Source organism: Meriones unguiculatus, chromosome 6 (genome assembly GCF_030254825.1).
Source record: "Meriones unguiculatus strain TT.TT164.6M chromosome 6, Bangor_MerUng_6.1, whole genome shotgun sequence".
NCBI classification, from domain to species: Eukaryota; Metazoa; Chordata; class Mammalia; order Rodentia; family Muridae; genus Meriones; species Meriones unguiculatus.
Genome location: NC_083354.1, coordinates 52268407 through 52293227, shown reverse-complemented (window position 1 = coordinate 52293227; position 24821 = coordinate 52268407). Strand labels below are relative to the sequence as shown.

The following is a 24821-nucleotide window of genomic DNA, read 5'->3' as shown; positions in this document are numbered from 1 at the left end:
GTTCTACTGTTGTTAAAAACAAACAAACAAACAAACAAAAAACATGGCACTGGACAATACCAAGGGCAGAAGGCCAGGAAGTACCGTTGGAACATGGGATGAGCTTGCGAGCACACATTGATCTGACGGTGCTCAGCGTCTGTGCCTTCCGACACTGATCCTCCCCAGGAAAGGCCTGTTAACAATTTTGGACTCAGCCCTGCCCCGGTCACGTGAAAGCTAATGTCTTTTGCATCCATTTCTCGATTTCACAGCAGACGCACATGCTCCGAAACTGTGAAGCTCAGCATACTTCGTGCATTCTAGGATTTGGTCCAAATGGCTCAAATTACTGCCTATTTCAGCAGAACTCTCTTTGGCCATGGCTTGTTAATATACAGACACCAGGACAGCAGTTCAGGAGTGCGTACAGACAGGTGCAGAGTGCGTTTCCCTGAAGAGCTCCCCTAGCCAGATAGGAGTGGTCTGAGGGACGGAGGGATGCTGCCCCTGTTGGCTCAGAGGCTGCGGTACCTGGGGACGCCTAGAGAGCCTTGACTGTAAGACTGACCCAGAGGGCTGTTGGTGTCAAGTGTAGGTTGGTTCGTAGTCTCATGAGGCCCGGGCACGCTCTTCCTGTAGCTAGTGAGTCCCAAAGAATAACTGAGGAAGAAGCTCAACTGGGCTTCACACTCAGAGAGGCTTCGGTTGTGACCTGCCCACCAGCCAGGTCTCATTTCCACACAACACGGGAGTGATTGCACATACCGTTAACTAGGTGTTGGGTAAACACAGATCTGTTAATTAATCACAGCCCCCAACCTGGCTCAGGTCTCTGGTTTCCTAGACCACTGCTTGGGTTGGCAGCTGTCTGCTCAGCACAGTGGCAGTCTGTCCACAGGTCAATAGAGAAGGAAGGCTGCCGGGCTTCTGATTTGTGGAGGAAGTGATGTTGCCCCAGGCTGGAGAGAATGGCTCTGTACCTGCTTAAGTCGTCCCCAGCAAAGCTCTCATGCGAACACCTATATATAGCTGAGTGGCAGGCTTTTGCCTGCTTCCGCCCACCGTTGTGTGATGCTCTGCTCTGCCCTTGTGGAGAGCCTGGCTGAGTTTCTACCTCGCTGGTATTTTCAGGTCCACTGGTATTTTATAGTGTCCTTCGGTGGCCCTGAGAAATTTGGCAGCAGTGACCACTTGTTTTCTATTGGGACAAGTAAAAGAATGAACAGATTAAAACAGTGATGTTCCCTTTAGAATCCAATTATGTGTATATGTGTGATTTATAGTGTGTAAGTGTATACGGTGCATATGACGTGTAGTGTGTAAGTGCATATGATGCGTGATGTATAGTGTGTATGTGTCTATGTGTGTATGATGTATAGTGTATGTGTGTATATGAAGTGTGTAAATGTGGGTGTTCTCTTGCCACAGCATGTGGAGGTTAGAGGATAGTCTTGGATGTTGATCCTTGAACCTCACCATCCACCTTGTTTGAGAGAGGGTCCCTTGCTTTTGGCTGTATACACCAGGCTGGCTGGCCTGTAAGCTTCTAGGGATTCTCCTGTTTTCTCTCTCCCATCTCGGGAGTACTGGGATTACAGGCCCACACTTGAGGTTCTGCACATTTGAAGGAAGGTCCACTACTAGTGAGTGTATCACTTTGCTCACTGCACGATCTCCACAGCCCGTCTTATATTCTATAAGAATATGGAATTCTTCTATTTCATTTTAAAGCCCATCTAAAAATAGCTAGTCTAAGAGGATTTGAGATCATATAGGAAAGACAGCTGTCACGCCATATTCCTTGGCAAGATTTGTCTCTTCATTGCCAGAATCTTCCTTCCTTTAAACAAAAAGAAGCCTAGCTGACCTGTGAGTTCATGGGACACATATGGCCACCAGCTCCTGCTTGGCCCCACACCATTGCCAGGAACCATTAACCACTCATTGCTGTAACTCCTGAAAGCTTTGAGGTCCTATAATCAAGCACAGCTCTGGGAACCCTGCCTTGCCCTTCCCTAGTCCCACCACAGGCTCTTCTCACTTGGCTTGGGGTTCCCCTGGTCACCTTCCGTACAAGGACAGCTGGGCCACACTTGTGTACACAGTTCTTTCATTTGAGTTTCCTTCTGTCAGAATCACTATATTAGTGTGGAGTATGAAGCAAGTGTTGTCAAGGCCTAGGAAGTCTTCCTGACACCCCCCCCCCTCAGTTCTTCTTCTCATATAGTATTTCATGGGTCATCAGGTCATTCCAGAATTTGTTTTGGTGTTTCTCAAGAGTGGTAAAAGAGCTGAGAGTTTGCCCTCCTTACAAATTACTAAATTGGCATTTGAATTTATACGCATACCGGAAGAAGACATAGGAATCCTGGCCAGAGACAAAGGACATGCAGCTGTAGCAACAGCTGTGTATCAGGATTTGCTTGTGCCACTATCCTGGGCTGCCGTTCCCCAGGGCAAAGGGGAGGTCAGGTGTCATCTCCAAAAACAGTAGATTTAGTTACAAAAGAAGAGCCCTGTGCTGGTCGGTTTTATGTCAACTTGACACAAGCTAAAGTCATTTGAGATGGAACCAGAATTTAAAAAATACCTCCATAAGACCAGACTGTAGGCAAGCCTGTAGGGCATTTTCTTAATTGGTGATTGATTGATGGGAGAGAAAGCAGCATATTGTGAATGGTTCCATCCATAGGTTGGTGGTCTTGAGTTCTATAACAAAGCAGGCTGAGTAAGCCATGAGGAGCAAGACAGTAAGCAGCACTCCTCCATGGCCTCTGCATCAGCTCCTGCCTCCAGGTTCCTACCTGCTCTGCTCGAGTTCCTGCCCTGACTTCCCTCAGTGATGAACTGTTACTTGGAAGTGTAAGCTTAAATGAACCCTTTCTTCCCCAAGTTTTTCATCACAGCAATAGTAACCCTAAGACAAGTCCTATGCTTCGGGAGCCCAAATATTTTATGAGTGATAAACGTGCCTGCCCTTTGCTCCTTTAATGTACCATTCAATAAACACACCTGCTTCTGCCCAGAGGATGACACTATCCACCTTCCAAGGTTGCTGCCACTGCTCACTATCCTTGAGACATTAGTCCAGAACAGCAAACATTTGATGTTCAGCTTGTAAGGAAGCAGAAGTAGAAGTGATCCATGGAGAACTGGCCCTCAGTGCTCCTCTTCTTGTCTGAACATCCGTACAATCTAACAGTCCACACATGCTGTGGTAAACACTATGACCAAAAGCAAGTTTGAAAAGAAAGAGGTTGTTTGGATTACCCTTCCAGGCCATAGCCTGTCATTGAGGGAAGTGGGCAGGAACTAAATCAGGGAAGTGGAACAGAAACCAAAAGAAATGCTGCTTCCTGGCTCATGTTTAAGTTTCTTATGCAGCCCAGAAGCTCCTGCCTAGGGATAGCACCACCCACAATAGTCTGGGTCATCAATCAAGATAATCTCACACAGACATAGCCATAGGCCAGGCCAAGCTGAGCAATCCCTCAGCTAAGACTTCCTCAGATGACCCTAGGCTGTGTTGAGTAGTCAGCTGAAGCTAACTACAACATATTTTAAACCTACTCTGAGCATGCCCTGTGTTTGGAGGTGAGGGATAAGAATAAAACACATTTTCTGCCCTCAAGGAATATAGTCCAGATAATGGCTAGAGAGTAAAGTACTATGGGATTGAATATAAGGGAAAGGATATATAAGGGTGAAGGCCAGAGGAGGGCGCCCACCTCAGCATAGAAGGGAGAGGCCTTAGGAACCACCTAGAGGAGGTAGGCCCTCAATGCTGTGACCCTCACCCTGTTGTGAACATATGAGAGTGAGCCCAGTGCTCAGGGTGGGTAGTAAGCAGGTAGGGTGTCGAGGCAAGTGTGAGGGGAGCGTGCAGGTGAGTGCCAGTTCCAGTTGGGCACTAGCTAGCCCATGATGCTATCCCGTACTGTCATGAAATAACTGCCACTCTTTCTGCCATACAGAGAAAATCCCAGAGCAATAGCCATGTGGGCCTGCTTTCCAAATAGTTAATGTGGCCTTGTGCCCACTGCCAGACCAGAGCAGAGGCCCTGTGCACATACCCCAAGTCAGCCATGAGCACAGGCAGGGGGAGGGCAGAGACTCTGCTGAGGCCTTTGGTTGCGACTGGGGTTCAAGGTTAGGATGGAGCCACTCAGGCAGTGGCACATTTATAAAATGGGAACAAAATGTAGGTTCAGAAGGAAGCTGCCCCCACCCCCGACTTAAGAGGGAGGAACACTCCAGAGTAACAAGCTAAGCAGGGTGTGCCCAGTGAGAATAGAAAACAGGGGGATGGTAGCTAAGCCTGGGGCTTTGCGGTTTTGATTGGGGACATTTCTTCCTTAGTGGCTCCTTCCTGTGCCAGCCTGGACCCTTCCATGAAGGCTCCCATTTGATCTGCCCTTAGCCTTTGTCTTCTAACAAAACAGTTTCTTTCCGTTATGTACTAGAGCCCATGAAACCTCTACCACCGGAGATTCAGTGTGCCAAGCAAGAGAAGAGTGGCACAGTAGAGCACAGACCGTGTGTCACCTTCATTAGGTCAGAAGAAGAAGCTGACTTCTAGGTAGGGCACCAAGAGATGATGACCAGGGATGCCAAGGAAGAGGCACTTCAGCAGAGGAAGGGTCATGAATTGGAGCCTGAGAAGCAGGAATACTGAAAAAACAATGTTAGGTGATCACAGGTTGGTAAGGACAAGGACGTGGAGGACATGCAGGCAACAAGGGATTGCTCTAAGATAAATGGGAAATGCAGAGGGAAACCAAAATCCCTCAAATCCTGAAGCCAGATGGAGGATGTGGCCAACCAAATGAGTGTTAATGAGGCTGTACCACAGGTTGGACATAAGAGCCAAGGCTCTATACACCAAGCACATGGCAGTGTGAGTAATTGAGCCTAAGCTTCAGGACTGGATCATCTGCTTAGCATATTGGACTAGGGCCAAATCCACGTAAGTGGTGATTACAGAGTTTCCGTAACCTTAACAGGAGGGAAAGGCCGCACTGGGAGAGGAGAGACTGTCTATATTGTCTGTTCCTTTCTGGGAATGGCTCTGTACGTGGTAGGTCCCCCACTTTCCATGTCTGTCTTACGAGATCTTATCCATGCTGAGACCATGTCATTGTCCTGGCCCTTGTGTTTGCTGAGAGCACATGGTCAACTCTTTATTTCCTGGTGCGGCCTTATGAGGACTGACCATGCTTCTTTCCCTTTGCTGGGTTGGGGGGCTGGGGTAACCAGAGTTTACTGTTTCTCTTGTTGGTTATTAACCCTTTCATAGAGTAAGGTAATGGATTTCTGAAGTAAAGCAGCTCTCTGAATTGGCAAAAATAAATAAATAAATAAATAACAATAAAAATGAAGGGTTTCTATAAGATTTCTGTCCACTCCTGAAGGCTGGCTCTGTTGGGGTTAGCACTGTGATGAAAGAAAAGGGGGATGTGAAGCTAGAGGGAAGACTCAGTCAAAAAATGTTTCCGAGGCAAGGAAGGTTTGATTTCCAAAACCTACACAAAAGCCAGATTTGATGGCACACGTGTGTCATGCCAACCTTGGTAAGTAGAGATAGTCAGTCTCTAGGGCTGACTGGCTATCCAGCTTAGCCTACTTGTTAAGCTTCAGGCCAGTTAGAGAGCATATCTCAAAAAACAAAGGTGGATTGTACCCAAGTATGGTGGCTTGAATGAGAATGGACCCCACGGTTCATATATTTGAATGTTTGGTCCCTTGTTGGTAGAACTGTTTGGGAAAGAATTGGGACTGTGGCCTTGTTGGAGGAGGTATGTCGCTGTGGGGTGGACTTTTGCCATGCCATTCCTGGTCACACTTTCTCCACTCTCTTCGACTTGTGGATAAGATGCAAGCACTAAACCACTGCTGCCGTGCCATGCCTGCCTGCTGCCATGCTTCCAGTCGCGATGATCATGGACTCACACTCTGAAACTATAAGCAAGGTTCTAAGTAAATGTTTTCTTTCATAAATTGCTTTGGTCACCGTGACTCTTCACAGAAATAGAAAAGTAACTAAGACACTGAGGAATGACCTATGAGGTTGGTCTCTGGCCTCCACATTCGTGTACACAAATACAAATACACACACACACACACACACACACACACACACACACACACCGAAAATGGGGATCTACTATAGCAAACTAGTAGGTTTCAATCATGGACAACTAACAAAATGGTTGAGCCTTTTTCAGACAAAGGGTACAAACAGCCAGAACGGGTGTGGAAGTTTTCTTTTTCTTTCTTTCTCTCTTTCTTTCTCTCTCTCTCTCTCTCTTTCCTTTTTCTTTCTTTCTTCCTTTCTTTCTTTCTTTTTTTCTTTCTTTTTATTAGCTTCTCCTTTTATTTTTATTTTATTAATTACAGTTTATTCAGTTTGTATCCCAGCTTGTAGCCCTCTCCCCCATCCCCTCCCAATCCCACTCACACAGAGAAAAAGAAAGAATTTTCTAGAGAACCTTCTGTGAGCCAGGCTTTCTTCTAAGTGTTCGCCATGTTCATTGCTGACAACCCTCAAGATGTTAGGAGGTCTGTGATTTATCTCTATTTGTTCTGGGGGTCACTGAGACCTGGGGTGGTTGGTAGTCCACTGTTGTAAGCACAGGCTAATCAGAAGTTTCCAGGCCTCCACTAGGAAGGCCTTCCCCTGCGCCCCTCCTCCCCAGACCAGCGGGTGGATCCTGGTATTGTCTGCATAAATGTAGCGAAGAATAGGTATAAAGGCATATGGGTTTACTCTGTGGACTTTGGAGCCAGATTTTTCTGATATTCTTTCTCTCCCTCAGTTGATGCTAACCTCCACATGGCTTCCTAACAGACGTGGCTGCTGCCCACAGACTCTGGTGGTTCTGAGATTTTGGATGGAGCCTGTAGACAGCTGAACCCTCAGAACATTGCTAAAAACTTCATAGTCTCTGATGTCTGGAAATATCCCAAGTGACTTGGGGCTTTGCTCACTTGTAAATGTTTTAGTATCGTGTCCACAAATTGCAAATTGAGTAAGTCAATTCTGAGGCACAGCTGTTATTTGGAAAAGACCCATCTAGGAGCACAAGCTCCTTGCAAAATGATTGTGCTTCATTTTTGTCAAGTACCAGGAAATGATTAAACCACCAAGCCATATGGCAAATGCCCACTCGAAATGGAGGGCAGCCGCACTGTGTAATAAGTCTGTTTTGGGGGAGTCGATGGAGCAGTGCGTTTGGCTGTGATATACAAAGGAACAGACTTGCCTCTGCGCATTTCAGGTTTCCACAGTCCTGAGTAAGGACTTTTCCACCCATGAAAAATTCATATAAAAAATTAAGTGACAGTAGATTTTTTTCCATAGGTGTATTTTTCTTTTCAAATGATATGTACTGGAGTTGCTACCCATAAAATGAATTTAACTGAGGCCACCGAAACTTGTGAAATTTTTGCATTTCATTTCTCTTTAGGCTACTTAGACCAACATTCTTTAGTTATCACTCTATTGGTTAGAATCATGTTCAATTGCACATTCTAGGAAAAAGAAAGAAAACAGTGGTAGCTTAGAAGATGATTTCTCCTCCGTGTACAAGACACCGGGAAGTAAGCAGCCTCAGGCTAGTGTGGTCATTAGGCTTCTGGGTTTTTGTTTGTTTTTTTTTTAAGCTTGTTCTCTGCCCAACTGGAGTTGGCTCTTGTCTTCAGCATCCAATACAGCTGCCCTGCTTAAGCCATCACATTGCAGGCAGCGGGAATGAGGGATAGGAGAGATGTGCTTTTGTTAGTTTTGTTTTGCTTTGCTTTGCTTCATGACAAGGTCTTCTCATATAACTATAGTTGGCCTGGATCCTTGCAATGTGGTCCAGATAGCCTTAAACCCATTACTCTACTGCCTCAGCCTCCAAAGTGCTGGGATGATAATCATGGGCCACAGTGCTCAGCAAATCACATACAATCTCTCTCTCCCAAAGAGTATTCCTGGAGGTGTACTAGCCAGTCATCCAGCCTCCTCCTGCTGCCAAGGCAACTGGAAGGGTAGTGGTTGTCCAGTTAGAGGCAAGGATTCAGTGACTGTTAGGAAAGGGCAAGAGTCTCATGCAGTGAGCAGGAGAGTCACTCGTCACTGTTTGTTCTCTCTGGACCATACCTGGAGGGCAAGAGCAGGCTTTACATGGTACCTTCTCACTCTTATGCAGGTCTCTTACATCTTGTTTTCTGGAAGGAAAAAAATACAGTCTCAGGTGAGGATGTAACTCAGTGGTAGAACACTTGCCTAGCAAACACAGGGTCCTGTGTTCACCAAGACACATAGACAGTTCGGTTGTTTGTTGTTGTTTTGTTTTTTGTTTTCCCGAGACAGGGTTTCACTGTGATGCTCTAGGTGTCCTATAACTTTCTATGTAGACCAAGTTGGCCTAGAACTCACTGAGATCTACCTGCTTCTGCCTCCCAAGTACTGGGATGCCTCCAGAGCAAGCCTCCAGGCCCAGCATGACATAGACAGTTTAAGCAAAGTTTTGCTTGGCAAAGTAAAGCAGATTCTCTGAAGTGAGATGGGAATGGGCTGCTCTAAAAGTGGATTCTATGGTGTGTTTGACAGGCGTTTATGACTATGAGGTGAGTGGCATATTTTATGACATAAAGTGACTCCAGGTCACTGTGGATCAGAGCTCCCTTTAGGGTATTTGTCCCCATGATCCTCTAGGACAGCCCTTGTCAAGGGAAGCAAACCAGAGTCAAAATGATACTATAATGAAGTCAGGGTCCTCAGAGGATGCAGACCCTTCATTAGTGCACATGTGTGTTGATTGAGTAAGTGCCCTGGTGCCCTAGTTTTAGATATAGCAGAAAGAACCTATCTGAAGCTTCAAGGATATTTAAGGACAAAAAGGGCCAGGAAAAGTGGCTACCAACTGCGGTGTGCCTTCTTCATATCCAACTCCCTGTCTACTACATAGTGTCACCAGGCATGCAAGTCTGAGTGGCCTATGTGACAGCAGGATGATGCAGATTGTGTGCCCGAGGGCTGCCAGGTTTTACACATAGGCAGCTGGGAAATTGATGGGACCCTTTTCAAGCAGAATACACAAGCATCTGGAGGCAGGTACTTCCAGAAATGGGGAATTGGGTGTTAAGCACCATGAAGGAAAACAGGTGAGGGCTCTGCAGAATCCTGTAAAGGGGACTAGGAGGAAACCAAACTCGCATAAGGCAGATAGTTAGGAATGGAGTCACTTCCGCTTTCACAGGATGGCTTATTTCTGTGTTCTTGTCCTCAGTCAATCCTTTTTGCACATTTTTCCCACCAGGAGTGCCCTAGAAGGTGGGGATTTTAAACCTTCCCCCTCTGCAATACCCAGTCAGGTCCCTACTTTAATGCAAGTTACCCAGTCAGCAATTACATCCTGCCAGTCCACCCAAAAGAAAGATGAGAATCAATCCTGCTGCACACCCTACCTAGAACAACAGAAAAGCACAGTTTCTCCAGCGGGCAGGACTCCAGAGCTCGTCTCTCTGCTTGCTGGGCTGTGGATAGTGTGACTTTTGCTTTAATAAGTCTTGACAGAGTGCTGTGTCTTCAGACTTCTCAGCTTGTAACTCTTTACTCCAAGAAGAAATGAACGCAAAGAAAAACCCCCTAGACAGCATAATTTGAGGCTTCACTCCGTACCTGCAGGAAGCCCATCTTCCAATTACAGCCAGTCACAGCCAAGCCAAACTGCAAAGGGATCTGGGAACATGGTTGTCTGGTGCCTCTCTTGGCTTAAAAGCAGGGGTGGGGGTGGGGGGTGGGATTCTCCATTAACAAGGCTGAACTTCTAGACCAGTATTCTTATTCTTGGTAGGAAACCTCCTCCCCATCCTGAGCTGCCGGGTGCTGACCTAAGGCACATTTTCATGAGACTTAAAGGTGATCTAATCCAGAAGCTAGTCTGACCCACCCATGCCAAGAAGATGGCCACTAATGACCCCAAAAGGCCCTGCAGCCCAGAATTAAAATAAAACTAGAAAAGACCAAGCAAAGAAAATGGCCACCAGAATGGACCAAGAATTTAGAACACTGTTCTCCAATTCGACCTGTTCTATTGGAAGGAAGAGAGCAGACTGCCCTCTTCTCTGCCCAGCTCTGCTCTCCTCTCTGCCCAGCTTTTCTTCTACCTCCAGAACCACCCTGAATCAGCAGAGAATACAGACTATACTTCTAGACCCTAGCACTACAATGCTTTCCTCCAGGAGAAGACCTGTCCCCTGGCCAGGGGGAGAAATGGTGTGAAGTCCTCTTGGATGCTCCCCCTCAACCCAAAAATGCTGCTGACTACGCCTCCGCACAGGACTGTGTCCCCCTCAATCACCCAGCAGGACAGGAAGCCATGTGTGTTTCTCCTTGACCACAGTTAGGGTAAAGGGTGACAGCTAGAAATGTATTCTGGAAACCCTGATTATATATAAGTTCTTCCACCAATTAAACCATCTATATGAACTAGATTGGAATTGCCACTGTTGGAACAAACCATAACCCCTCTAGAGAAAAGAAGGGTCTGGGCCCAGGCTGTCCAGGCAGGGAATGACTTCTCCACTGCTCAAGCCAAGGGAAGGATTAATAAAGACAGGACACTTACAAGGACAAAACAGTCCCTGCTCAAAACCGTGAATGGAGCCTGGGAAGTAAAAAGAGATGAATGGCTCTGGAGCTCCTTGTTGTATTGTGTCATAGAAGGGCTACAGTCAAACCTACTCTCAGCTTTCCTAAACAGACTTCAGGAGACTACAATAAATGGGATCACCTAAAGAAGAGATCTTCCTTAGAGGCATATTTCTCACCCAGCCATCCCCAGACAGTCCTTAAATGTTCCAAAACCGTAGTCAGATCAAGTAAGTCCCAAGCTGACTTAGTCCAATGTTAACAGTGTTACAGTCGGGGACAGGAGATAAGCCACATGGAGAGTTTATAGTTGCTATAAGAATCAACCTGACAAAGGGTCCCTCCCTCAGAAACCCATCAGGCCTGGAGACTATTGCTTTGTAGCCAAGAAGGCCACTTTGAAGGCTGTCCACGAAGACAAAGGCCACTGCCGAGACCCTGCACCAATTTCAAGCAGATCATTGGAGGATTCAGTGTTCTGGGAACCGGTTGGGCTTCAAATATCTCCCCTCAACATGCCGTAGCCCCCGTAACGCTCCAGTCTTAGGCATCCAAACATTCTCAACTAAGAAAGGTGATTAATCCCAGATCTCCAGTTAGATCCTCATGACGCAGACACCCCCAGTACAGCCTACTATCAAGTGTTTGATCAGCTCCCCACCCCCACCCCAGGCAGGGTTTCTCAGGACAGCCCTGGCTGTCCTGGAACTCACTTTGTAGACCAGGCTGGCCTCAAACTCAAAAGAGATTCACCTGGCTCCCAAGTGCTGGGATTAAAGGTGTGTACCACTACAACTGGCTCAGTGCTTGATCTTAAGGGTACTTTTTTTTTTTTTTTTTTTGCATCCCACTTCCCTATTAAGCCAAACTTCATTTTGCATTTGATGCTCTTGCTTGGAACACTGGCTAGGTTATATGGACTCTCCTCATCTGTTTGACCCAGCCCTTGTCCAATATTTAATGGAATAGACATATCCCCAAACCACTCTAACCCTAAATGTAGATGACCTCCTGCTATGTGGGCCAACTGAAGAGACCATCTCTTGAAGAACAGAATTCATTCTTAAGTTTGTAGATGATGGAAACTACAAGGTTTCCTGGAGAAGGCTGAAGTATGTCAAACAAAGGTCTCAAACTTAGGTCTAGTTTTATCACAGGAAATTGGTAACCAGGGCACCAGAATGAATCCAGCCAATCTTAAACCTTCCCTTCCCCCAAACTCCCAACTGACAGCCTTTTGGGGAATTGGGATGTTATAGGGTTTGAATTCCTGGGTACACAGAGCTAAGGCCCTCAGGTTCTCAAGAAGGCCCAGGCTGAAGGTCTTAACCAAATAGAATGGTCTCCAAAATCATGAGGGGACTTTCCAGAAACTTAAGGAGACTTAAGTTTAAGGATAAAAAAAAAAAAAAAAAGGCTTTCCAGGGGCCAGATAGACTCTGCTCTGAATTCTCTTATCACCAGGAGTGTGTGTGCTATCCTGTGAAGTGTTGCTTTCACTGTAATAAATCTCAACTGAGTTCTATGTCTTTGGCCCTCTTTTCTTGTTATGCTTTACTCAGGGAAGAAATGAACCTGAAGAAGGACCCTGTGGTGGTTTGAATGAGACCCCCAAAGCCTCATGTGTTTGAATGTTTGAATCCAAGTTGCACTCTTTGGAAGGATTAGGAGGTGTGGCCTTGTTGGAACACCTTTGAGGTTTCAAAAGCCCATGCCAGGTACTGCCTGCTGCCTGTGGATCATAGTGTCAAACTCTCAGCTACGGCTCCAATGCCATGCCTGTCTGCTTCCCACAGATTGACATGGAACTTCCCATAGACTTCTGTGACTCCACATGACTTCCTCTGAAGCTGTAAGCACACCCCAATCTAATGCTTTCTTTTAAAGTTGCTTTGGTCCTGGTGTCTCTTCATAGCAATAAAACAGTAACTAAGATAGACCCCTAGATGGCATCCCTTTATGGGCCAGGTACTGTGCAGGCATTATTCCCAGTCCTCATGAGAGTTCTGGGGGTTTCCTATAGTCATCTCTCCTTTCCATGGGAATCACTGAGGCTTGGGGAAGTGAATTAGGCTGCTTACCAGTATGCAAGTGCTAACCTTTCCCTTCCAGGTGTGTGAAGAATTAGCCTCAGTATGTACGGCATCTTTAGCGCAGTGTGTAGCCTACTGCTCAATAAACCCAGCAGCTATTACTCAGCTCTGCTTACAGCAGCAGCTGAAATCAGTCCCTGACTCACACAAGTGTGACATGGCAAGGGACCGCCTTCCATTCCTCCCGCTCCTTCAAACCACTGAAAAGTTCTCAAACCTGAAGCTGCCTGCTTCCCTGGGAGTCTCATAATTAGGAAGAGTGCTTAATTGGCATGTTTGCTTCCTCTAAGGGGAGGCTGGCACAGGAGCTTCACAGTGACATAGAAGGCCTGGGATGCTTTTGTTCTTAGCAGCACTGGGTGCCCATAGCAACAACAAGCAGAGCCAACAAAGTTAAAAAGAAAAAATGGCTGAGTTCTCATGAAGGTTGATTGCCTTAGAGAAGTTGACACATTCACACAGATAAAAATGATTACCCAGGGTCTTGAAAAATATGATTGCCAGCCTCCCCCCACCCCCAGATACAAACCATGTCTCTTGTTTTCCTTAAGATGAGGAGCCTGGTCAAGAGGTCTGTGTAATGAAAGACACGGAGGACGCTTGTTGAATCCATTTCCATTCTGCCCAAAGCCATCTGCTTTATGTCTATAATAAACAGGAGGTTTGCAGCCCCATTCCAGGGTCGGCTGTCAGAGGCACTCACTGCAGGGAAGGGGAAATTGACAGCCTCCAAGCCATGAGCGTTAACACATTACATCGGCAGCGATGGCTCTTAACCTGCCTGGCTCACTTTCCTTTCTTCTCAATGAGGACCTGAGACAAATGGCCACAGAGTACACGCTAGGTTACAACTGAGTATGTATGGGACGCTGGCCAACTTAGAATTACTTGGCAAGTGAGGTCAGATGTGTGTAGTAACAAAGGCTATCTTCCTGGATACGGGGACCACCTGACCTTCACCAAGCTGGAGGACCAGAGCAGGGTGGGATCCTCCCAGGATCCCTGAAGGCCCGTTCTGGAACACATGAACCTGAAATTTGAGCAGGTCATTCCTGGTTTAACATCTTGCTGAGGTTTCTCCTGGCCAGTCGGATAAAGTCTACACTTCCATGTCCCAGATCCTACAGGGTCCTCCTGCCTCTGCACCCTCATGCCAAGCCCTCACATCAGCTTTCGCCAAATGGGAGCCATGGTGACCCCTTGTTCCTTCCTGCCTTCTGTTGCCTTGCTGTTGTCTTTGTCATGGTATACCTCTGCCTCTCCAGGCTTTATTCTCCTCAACACCGGGGTTCCTGCTCCCCTCTGGGAGCTCATGGGCAAGCTGCCCCTGGACAGTGGGTGGCTTTTCTGTGGTTACTGCAACAGTTCATTACAAAGAGTAATTCTGAAATCCAAAGTATTCTAGGAAAGTAGTAGCAGACCCTCTTGAAAGCTCTGAGAGCCAGGTTTCCTTGTCTTACCTTGCAAGCTGGAGGCAGCCTACTTTATGTGTTGTGGGCCCCTTCCTAAAAGACTCCCTTCTTGGCCACTGTTTTATGCACATATCACCTCTCTCCTCCTACAAGGCCTGCCTTGATAAAACTAGGTAATTAAGATAATTCATCTTGAAGCCAGGTGTGATGGTACATGCCTTTAATACCAGCAACCAGGGAGGCAGAGGCAGGTGGATTGCTGTGAGTTTGAGCTCAGCCTGATCTACAAAGTAAGTCTAGGACAGCCGAGGCCACACAGAAAAAGCCATCTCAAAAAAAAAAGAAAGAAAGAAAAAGAAAAAGATATTCACCTTGTTGTATGGCAGTGGTAGTTTGAACGAACTGGCCCCCACCCCACAGGTTCGTAGGAGTGGCACTGTTTGAAGGATTAAGAACGTGACCTTGTTGAAGTAGGTGTGGCCTTTGTTGGAGGAAGTGTGTCACTGGGGGTGGGTTTTGAGGTTTCAGATGCTTAAGCCAGGTCCAGTGTCACTCTCTCTTCCTGCTGTCTGCTAATCCAGATGTAGAACTCTCAGCTACCTCTCCAGCACCATGTCTGCATGCATGCTGCCATGCTTCCCGCCATGATGATAACGGACTAAACCTATGAACTCTAACTCAGCCCCAATGTAACAGTTTCCTTGTAATAGTTGCTGTGGCCATGGTATCTCTCCATAGCAATAGAAACCCTAACTAAGACAGTGGCCTTGCATTTAATCACTTCTGCAAAGTTCTATAACATGTAACCCAACATATGTCCAGGTTCGAGGATTAGGATGTGGGCATCAAGGAACTGCTATTCTGCCTTTTGTGGTGAGCTGTTAAGCTATAAGCCCTCCCCCTAGTGATGTTGAATTGTCCCTTCCATCCATGACCCGAATTTCTGTGAGGACAGGGGCTGCTTCTGCATTTCTTTCTGTTGTGCCTGATGCCCAGGTCCAGATACTAGTAGATATTGAATCCAGTTGTGTGATGGATGTGTGGAAGATGGGCAGTACCAGAGGCTGGATAGTCTCTAAAAACTTGCAGTGACATCCCCTCAGCGTATCGGGGCAGCACTGGAGAGAATGATCTGGAACAAACTGGGACTGTGGGACTACAGGGACAGAGTGACCACCACTTCTTCAAAGCAGAGGCGTGACTCTGGAGTTGTGGTGGGGAGTGTGAGGTTTGGGGATATTTGATCACACTGTGAACCCTGAGATTGTATTGTTTACTGGAAAAACCTGCTTCTGGTTGTGGTGTGGATCAGCCTTAGCACACACTTTTAATCCAAGAGCTTTCTGCTTGAATTAAATAAAATCAACCATAGGTCAAGAGACAGAGCAAGCAACCAGTTTACAGGGAGTGAACACTGGAAAAAGACATAAGAGTAAGTCAGGAGGACAAGTAGATGCACAGGAAATAGAAGGAAGGGACATTCGCGTTGAGGGCTTTTTGAGATGGTGTGGGGAAGGAGAGCTTTTTTTTTTCTTTTTTTTTTTCTTTTGGGATGTCAGCTGAGTGGGAAGGTCAGCTGGGTGCTCTCTCTGCCTCTCTGGGCTCCTGAGTCTTTATTGGTAAGATTAAACATTTGAGATTTTGTTAAAAACAACAAACAGTATCCCTGTTGACAGGATCATTATGTTAAAAATGGCAGGAGAGGGTGAATTTATTTGATTTCAGTCTGAACTGGTTGGGTGGGACTGATGGGTTTTTTTTTGGGGGGGGCTGTCTTCAGAGACTAGGAGATCAGAAAGTTCTGCTTCTGTCCATAGAAGGCCCACTCAGATAACAGTTTGCAACAAAATAAAATCAATAATAAAAGAATTAGCCATGTAACAGAATGACTTGGTCAGGGAAGTGGCCCTCACTGATGTTACGGGCATTTCCTGAGTCCTTGTGATATGCTGGGTACAGTCCTGGAAAGTGAGAGGGTGAGACCCACAGAAACCACCGCCTAGGACCTACCTTCCACGGGGGAAGAGCCGTGGGGGAAAATGCTTTCATGATCCTGTGGTTGATAAAAAAAAAAAAAAAAGTGGAAATGCCTGTAGGTGCACATTCACTATGTAAGAAGGGGCCATGGGTAAACATTCCAAGAACACCTTAAAAGGGCGAGGAGAGCATTTCAGGGGGCCTTACTCTCATTATAGAAGCAGCAGGTTCTAATTGACAGGCAGATGAATCACTCTCTAACTGACTGTGGGGTGGGAGGCCATAGCTGAAGAGGTGGAATCCACCCTGTCCCCAGTTAATGATGGATTCCGGGATGGAACCCTCAAGGTGTTAAATCCTCCAGCAGCAATTATTGCTCAGTCTGCAAGCCTCCGCTGAGCGCTTATTGATGAGCAGTCTTCCCCAATCAGAGAAGTCTCCAGGCTTCCTTACCACACTAAACACCGTCAGAAGTGAGGGCTGCTGGGTCTTCTGCGTCTGTGTCTGCCGAGGCCAGCCCTCAAGCCAGAGCCAGGTGTGTTCTCTAGCTTGACCCCTGCGGTGAGTCGTTTCCACCCGGTGCCTCTCTTTCTCTGTGCTTGCTCGGGAAAGAGCTTACCTGAAGCCGGGAGACCTGTGCCCGGGGTGTGCAGTGTGCTGGCCATGTTCTTGAGCCAGCAGGACAGCCAGGGTCAAGTGCAGCTGGCCACGAGCTAGCTGCTCCGCCCCACCCAAGGTGGGGCAGGGCAGAGTCATCCTTGGAACAGTGCTGCTCATTATGCCCAAGGCAAGGAAAGAAAATGAAGAGAGGCCCTTAGTAAAAGCCATTTGTTCCTCTCAGTGTGACACTCTTTCACCGTCGGTGGCGCCTTTCAAACAACTGTAATAATTTACCTTTGGAAAAATGAACCAAAACCCCAGGCTACCTGAGATGTGGTTACAATTTGGTGCCTCTAAATATTTATATCACGTCAAAATGAAGCAAGATATTGAAAAAATAAAAAAGATTCAAGATGGCTGTGAAAAACAGCCATCCTTTCTGGACACTCTCATCATGAGAAATAATCTCATTAGACCACTCCCCTCCCCCTGGGAAGAAGCCGGCAGCAGCCTGTAGCCAGTGGTTCTTTGCACGCAGTAGGGGGTGATCCTGCTGCTTGAAGGAAGCTTGGAGAACCCAGCTGGGCGACTTCTGGGCTGTGAGGCTGCATCCTCACAGGTAGCCCAGAATATATCATGAGCAACTTTCCTGCCTTGCAGAGCACACTGGGGCTTCTCAAGCCCAGAGGCAGGTCCCCTGGCTACCAGCTGAGCCCTCTTCAGCATCCACCAGGCCCTACTGCAGTCAGACTGCCTGGAGCTGAGATCCAAGAATGAAAGGAGGCTCTTCCTGTTCACTTAGGGCATGCCATCCAAGAAGCCCACCGAGCTCTCTTTTTTTTTTTTTTTTTTTTTTTTCCTGTAATGTGGCATGTGACTTACTTAAATGTACACCCGAGGCCAGATGACCAAGCTCCAGGCAGAAAAACCACCTTAGCTTTCGGCCCTCTCAGCAGCTGGACAGTTGTATCCCAGCTCTGTCTCAGACGCTGTGGATTAGGTCACACCATCCCAGCCCCCTCTTCCTCCCCGCTGCTCCTTCCTTGCTGGTTCCTACTGGAAGGGCTGTGAGGCTAAATGGCATACCTGTCCAGCCTCTCAAGGCTAGAGAGGTGGAAGACCTAGTTGTGACCAATGACACAGAAGCAAGGAAATTTAAAAAAAAAAAAAAAAAAAAAGCCTGTGTACTGAATAAGAGGGACAGCCATTCTAGTCCTTGCTCCTTTATGTTGCCTTGACCTGAGGTCTTGGCAGTAGCTGCAGCACGCAGCAGTCTTGTGACCGTGAGGGAAATGCCAAGAGAACCAACTGCAGGTTCTCCCTGAGCCCTTGATCCAGCACCGTCACCCAGCTGCCTGCTTCTTCTAGGCTTTCTGTCCTGAGAGAAACAGACAGCCCTCCATTCATTTTGGCCCCCAAGCTTAGCCGTCTGAGACTTGGAGTCAGGTAGGCCTCTAGCTCAATGGGAGACAGTCAGTAAGCAGGGAGGAAAGTCCTGGGTCCTGGATACGGAAAGCTGTGCTGGGGGCTGTTCTGATTGGGGGAAACTGAAATAGCTGTAATCTGGAAACTTTAAAGAAAGGTGTCATAAAGAGCTGACAAAGAACCAGTGACATGAAGTCCAATGTTGCTAAGATTAAAAAAGCAGCAGGTAAGCCATGTTTGGGCATAAGCCAGGGAATGTGGACAGCAAGGCCCAGGTTACACGCAGGCCTGAGGTGCCACTGACTAAGAACCCTCTGTGTTCCCCCTGAACTACAGTAAGTGTGGCCAAGGCCATCAAGGCATAAGGAGGGAGTGCCTGCCTCCCCTGGCCAGGCCACTGAGTCAGTTTTTATTGCTACTGAACAGATTACACCTAAGACGTAGCAGTTTCAAAGGACCTGCAATGAAATTATTAATTTTTATTGCTACTGAACAGATTACACCTAGCAGTTTCAAAGGACCTGCAATGAAATTATTAATTTATTTATTAGCACAGCTTATGGTCTCTCACAGGGTCCATGAGTGAGGTGTCCAGATGTAGCTTGACCACATCTTTTACCCAGGGTATCTTAGGGTCACTATTGCTGTGACGAAACACTATGACCAAGGCAGCTTGTACAGGAGAGGGATTATTTGGCTTACACATCCATATAGTTGTTCATGAACAAAGGAAGTCGGGACAGGAACTCAAACAGGGCAGGAACGTGGAGGCAGGAACTGATGCAGAGACCATGAAGGAGTGCTGCTTTCTGGATTACTCCTCCTGGCTTGCTCAGCCTGTTTTCTTATAGACCCCAGGGGCCCCATGCCCAGGAGTGGATGTAGAAGGATTGTTCCTATTTACTATTGATTCATATGATTAGTAAAACAGTTTACTATTAAACCCACTATTATAGAAAAGGCACAGGCACCTGTTAGATTTTAATAACCTTAACGCACTGGGACTGGCCAGATCTTAACCCTCTAGGCTACCTTATTATCCCCCAGCCAAAATTCCCATAAATTCTTGTACATGCTCCATTTGGGCTGCTTCTCTCCACCATGCCAATCCCAAGAGCAAGCTCCTCCCGGCCATGTGTTTCCTGTTCAGGATAACCCATGGTGATCTCCTTTCTCCTTCCTCCTTGCACCTCTCCCTCCCCTGATCTTTCCTTCTGCCATCCTCAGAGCCCAAGCACCTGAGCTCTGCCTTCCTCTCTTCTGCCCAGCATGGGTATAGGCAACTTTTATTGGCCAATCAGGGATAATTTGGGAGGCAGGTTTACACGGCATCACATGGTGTATGTGAGAATGTGCTCATAAAATAGTAAAGGTCTGGGGGAGGGGAGGACAAGCACTCGAGTACATAGTAGCTCCAGACCAACGACAACAGGTGGCCCCACCTACAATAGCCTGAGCCCTGCCCCACCAATCACTAATTAAGAAAATGCTCCCACAGGCCTGCCTACAGCCTGCTCTTATGGAAGTATTTTCTCAGTTAACACTTCCTCCTCTCCAGTAACTCTAGCTTGTGTCAGGCTGACATAAAACTAGGCCGCACACGGTTTGTCTGTGAGGTGTTCACATGGCTATCGTCTCACCTGAAACTTGACCATGGAAAGATTTGTGGCACACTCACGTACATAGTTGTGACTGGTACTTTTTCTTATGGTCTTTGGTGACCGTAGTTCTCCCTCAGTCCCTGGCCCAGTCACCCTCTGTGTGCAGCTCACAGTGTGCAGCTGGGCTTCATCTGAAAGCAATCAAGAAACCAAAAGAGATGAACAAGATGGAAGCTACAGTCCTTTTGCCACCTTATCCCAGAGTTGGCATCGCCACTCGTTAGCTGTATTCTGTGGGAAGCAAGTTACAAGCTCCAGCCCACACTCAAGGGGGAAGCAGTACAAATAACTCCCAGGAACAAAGATCTCTGGGAACCCTCAAAAAGCTAGCCACTACAGGTGCCTGGATGACTTTCTCTTTTTCCTGTGGTTGAGGAAGGGAGAAAACTGAGGCTCAGAAAGGAACTGTGGTTTGTCTTTGGTGTTGTGGACACTAAGAGGCACAACCAGGAGTCAAAGCCAGGCCTGCCTGGAGTGATGCTCCACCCCCACACCACCCCATCCCAGGACAGCATAGCCAAGGTCAGGAGAGGCAGCAGCAGCTAGCCCACAGCCAGGATGATTCTTCCCTCCTTGTGCTGCAAGACACAGAGCAAGAAAGCTAGAGGCTGGGCTGGGCCTTTCAGAGTCCTGAAGTCCCTGTTAAGGTGCAGTGGCTGGAATCATGCTGACATGTTTTCATGTCTACAGCCATATTCTGTCTACAAACATTTTAGGGGAAAATTTTCTTGTAGTGGCATGTGTGTTTACAGAGAAGGAGAATGAATGTTTGAATGTGTGGCACAAACGTTAGTATTGGGAATGCGGGTAAAGAATATATCACAATTACACAAAAGTGCTTTGCAACTGTTTATAAGTCTGAAATTATTTCAAAATACAAAGGTGTTCAAAAGTGCCACCCTGGAATCTATCATAGATGATATTGTGGAAGTCATGCAGACCTACTTTAGACCCCCAAGGTGATGAAAGAGAACCCAGGGAGGAAGTCAGGAAGAGCAAATATAGAATCTGAGTTTGGGCTGCCTGGATTGCAGATCTGCCTCAGCAGCTCCTAAGGTCCATGAGCCACAGTGTCCATTCGAGACTGACAGAAAGGTTTGGAGAAAAGCTCCATGTGGAGATAGGATTTGTAGCACAGACACAGTCCCTGGGCTATGGTGAACTCTCCATAAATGTTAATGTTATTGTCTTCTTGTGCATCTTGCAGTGATGGGTCATGGCTGTGTGTGGTTTAGACTCTGATCTAGAGAGTTGTCTCCATGCTAAGTTCCTGACATGAGTTTTTGTCCCTATAAAGGCAGCGTGGCCACTGCAGTGGGTACGGATGTGAGTGGCAGCATGAAGAACAGAATCCCTGTGGTGCTTCTGGCCTGTGGTTCCTTCAACCCCATCACGAATATGCACCTGCGCTTGTTTGAGGTGGCCAGAGACCACCTACACCAAACAGGTCAGTCAGACCCACGTGCTGTAGACCTGGTGGGTTGGAGGCTTTTGTTTGACGGTGTCATTGTCACTGTGAGTAAGACTGCTTGGTTGATTCATTCTCCACTTACGTTGTAGGCTACATCTCCTCCTCCCGGGACAGAGGGCTCATGCCCCTTAGCCATGTGGCATGTGTTCATCCCTGGCCATAGAGTTGATAAGTCTCAGAGTCCCTCCTCCTTGCCCACCTAATAGTGTCCATGAATACTATAGAGACACTGGGAAGGGGCAGTTTAGGGAAGCCGTGCCCCACCCAGGGCCTCCTGGATGCTCCCCACACTTACCCAACAACAGGGAATAGGTAACACGTTCCTTTGGAAGGTCCTGCTACATGCAGCAGGTAAACAAATGTTCAATAATGGGAATTGACATTTCTCCTTCTGAAGAATAGGTCTTTCCCTGTAACAAACTGTTTTATGTATTCATAAATATATTTTATGTCTGCCTTATGTTTTCATAAATGTGTTTTGTATTACTGTGTTGGCCAAAATTTTTGCCTTTAGAGGCATTTTTACACCAAAATCAATTCCTATTTATTTTTAATATAGAAAAATGTATTTGAGTAACATGTCAGTCATTCACAGAAATAATACACAAATGTTGGCTTATTTTTATAGAAAATGACTTTGTTTACAAAACATACTTTTATTACTGAATAAATGATCATGTATGTCTATTCATAATAAATAAATGGCTTTTACAAAGGAATTTTTGAAATACAAACAACACAGTTAAAATTGTTCATTGGACATTAGTAGGCAACATACCAAAAAACTATAAATGTCCAATAAACTTGAGGATAGGTACTCCAGATCACTAGGACACAATGAAAATGCAAATAAAAAAACATGAGAACCATGGCCAGGTTATATGTATCATGAGGGCAGCAACTGTGGCTGCAGCAAAGCCACAAAATTGCCACCACCTGTCACTGGGCTGTGAGTTGTTTCCCAGTCAACATCATTGCAGGAGTTGGTAGTCTCCGCCTATGAGATTGGCAAAGATGAAAGGTTAAAGACTGGCAGAGCCCAGTGCCAGCAGGGTAGGGAGGAAATAGACCCTCATGTTCCAGTAGTGATCCATTAGCCATGAACCAGCTTTGAAAAGCAGTTTGGTATTCTGTCACAGAAAAGTGTGGAACCAACATCCATCATCATAAAAGCAGATAAATCAGTCATTGAAACCAAACCAGAACCAGCAAAGGCTGAAGCAGATGTTAGAATTAACAGAGATATGATGATGATAATCGGTGGCTGTGTGCCATGTGTTCAGTGTTTAAATCAAAGGAGAGAAAGCATGAAAAGGGCCCAAATCAAACTTCCAGAGACAGAGGGGAATGTGTGCGGTGAAAACACACCTGTTAGTATTAGTAACATCAAACATTACAGAAAAGACAAGGGAGCGGGCAGATACAGCAGGGGGACCAGCCAAAAGAAAACACAGAGAGGAAGAAAAAAAATTTAAACAGTAATAACCATGATCTGTGTGATAACTTCAAGCAGCGTTATACACCTGTCACTGGAATCTCAAAAGAAAAAAAAAAATCAAAAAGAGAGTAGGAAAAATGTTTGCAAAAGTCAATGCTGAAATGTGTCCAGATTTGATGGAAACAGCCCACGGGCCCAAGGAGCCCAGAAAAGCCAATCTTAACAGGCAGGAGGGAAACAGCCCAAGGGATGTGATCATCAGATTTCTCAGAACCAGAAGGAAGACAAAAATCTTAAAAGAAGCCACAAAAGAACAAAAATAAGGGTGAGGGCAGGTGCCCTGTCACCAAGTTCACCAGGAGAATTCAGTAAAATGATTTCCTTCAAGAACAGAAAGAAAAGAAAGGCCCTTCAGCACAGAGTTCTGCAGCCAGCTCTGTGCTCAGCAGAAATACCTTTCAAAAGTAAAACCAAAGTAAGGATATTTGCACAGACACAGAAGCTGGGAGACTCACCACCAGCAAACCTGCACTTCAAAAGCCATGTTCTAAAATCCCCTGGGCTGGAGAGTGGCAGCTAGGAATGGGGGCTTCCCTGAGGGACCACAGAGAGTTAGAAACAGTGACCACATGGGGCATCAGGCCACAGGATGGGGTAAGATAGAAGTTTCTAACATTTAAATGTCTTTAAAGGGAGCTTAGCAGTTTAAGCGAAAATTCAACATTGTTGGATTCTAGCCTGCAGACGTAAACTCGGGACAGCATTATTACCCTCGTGGGAAAGGACTAAAGGCAAGTATTCTGCCTGTGAAGTGCTTAAGCATTACTCAAGATAGACTATGATTTATAAAGATAAACATTTAAACCCCAAAATATTTTAGTGTGTGTGTGTGTGTGTGTGTGCGCACACATACCTGTGCTTGCGTACAAAGAACATATGTGCCTCTGAGGAGATAAGAGGACAGCCTCAGGTAGTGTTTCTTAGGTGCTATGCCCATCTTCTGAGACAGGCTCAGTCACTGTGTTGGAGCTTGGCAAGCAACCTGGCTACACTGACTGCCTAATGAACCTCAGGGTTTTACCTGTCTTTGCCACCTCAGTACTATGATTACAAGTCCATATAAAACTGTGCTGCAGTGGTTTGAATAGAAATGGCCCCGGTAGCCTCATGTGTTTTGATGCTTGGCCCATAGGGAGTGGCACTGTTAGAAGATACGGCCTTGTTGTGGGAAGGTGAGGCCTGGTTGTAGGAAGTGCGTCACTGTGGAGGCAGGTTTTAAGGTCTCATAGGCTCAAGCTACTCCTAGTATGATACACAGTCCCTGCTGCCTGTGGATCAAGATGTAGAACTCTCAGCTCCTTCTGTAGTACCGTGTCTGCCTGTGTGCTGCCATGCTTCTCAGCATGACAGTAACGTACTGAACCTCAAACTGTAAGCCAGCCCCAATTAAATGTTTTTATTTATAAAAGTAGCCATGGTCGTGGTATCCTTCACAGCCAATAAACCCTTAACTAAGACACATGCCCAGTTGTTTTACATGAGGTCTGAGGACTAAACTCAGGTCCTCATGCTTGAAGACAAGCATTTTGTAGATTGAGCTGTTATCCCTACCCTAAGCCCCAAAATATCAGAGCAGGTACCTATGGTTACTCGGTATACAAAGGAAATAATATCGCACTAGAAGACTCAGTTAATTCAAAAGGAGAAAGAGGGGAGAGAAACAAAGTGGGACAGATAGAAAACAAGTAAGATGAGACACCAAAACCTAACACTTATCAGTGATCACCTTAAATAAAGACGAGTGGCATCTGATAAACTTTGTATTATCACATTCAGTAAAATAAGCAAGACTCAGCTCTCTGCAGTTGAGCTGGCCTCTCATCTGTGGGGAGTTGTGTTCCAAGACCCCCAGTGGATGCCTAAAGCTGAAATCACATCAAACTTGATGCATTGTGTTTCTTCCTACATAGTTACCAGAAGTTGAATTTCTCCATTAGGCAAAGGAAGATACTAACAGCGGTAGCTAATAAAATGGAATGACTCTATAACAGTACACTGTAATGAAAGTTATTTAAGACGTGTGAGCTATTTCTGGAGGTTTCCATAGAACAGTTGACCATGGG

At 46.4% G+C, this 24821-nt stretch overlaps 1 protein-coding gene across 5 annotated transcripts in view; it reads left to right on the top strand.

Moving 5' to 3' along the window:
* Positions 1-24821, top strand: part of Nmnat3 (nicotinamide nucleotide adenylyltransferase 3) — a 126174-nt gene that overhangs the window by 34369 nt on the left and 66984 nt on the right. For 4 of the 5 annotated variants that reach the window (XR_009592352.1, XR_009592351.1, XM_060385456.1 and 1 more), the window contains exon 2: positions 21087-21236. The exons of the other annotated variant lie outside the window; for it this stretch is intronic. Coding sequence is in view for 2 of the 4 variants with exons in the window: in XM_060385456.1 (XP_060241439.1) it covers positions 21128-21236 (109 nt within the window). In the remaining 2 variants the exon portion in view is untranslated. The remainder of the gene's footprint in view (positions 1-21086; positions 21237-24821) is intronic. 5 annotated transcript variants of the gene reach the window in all.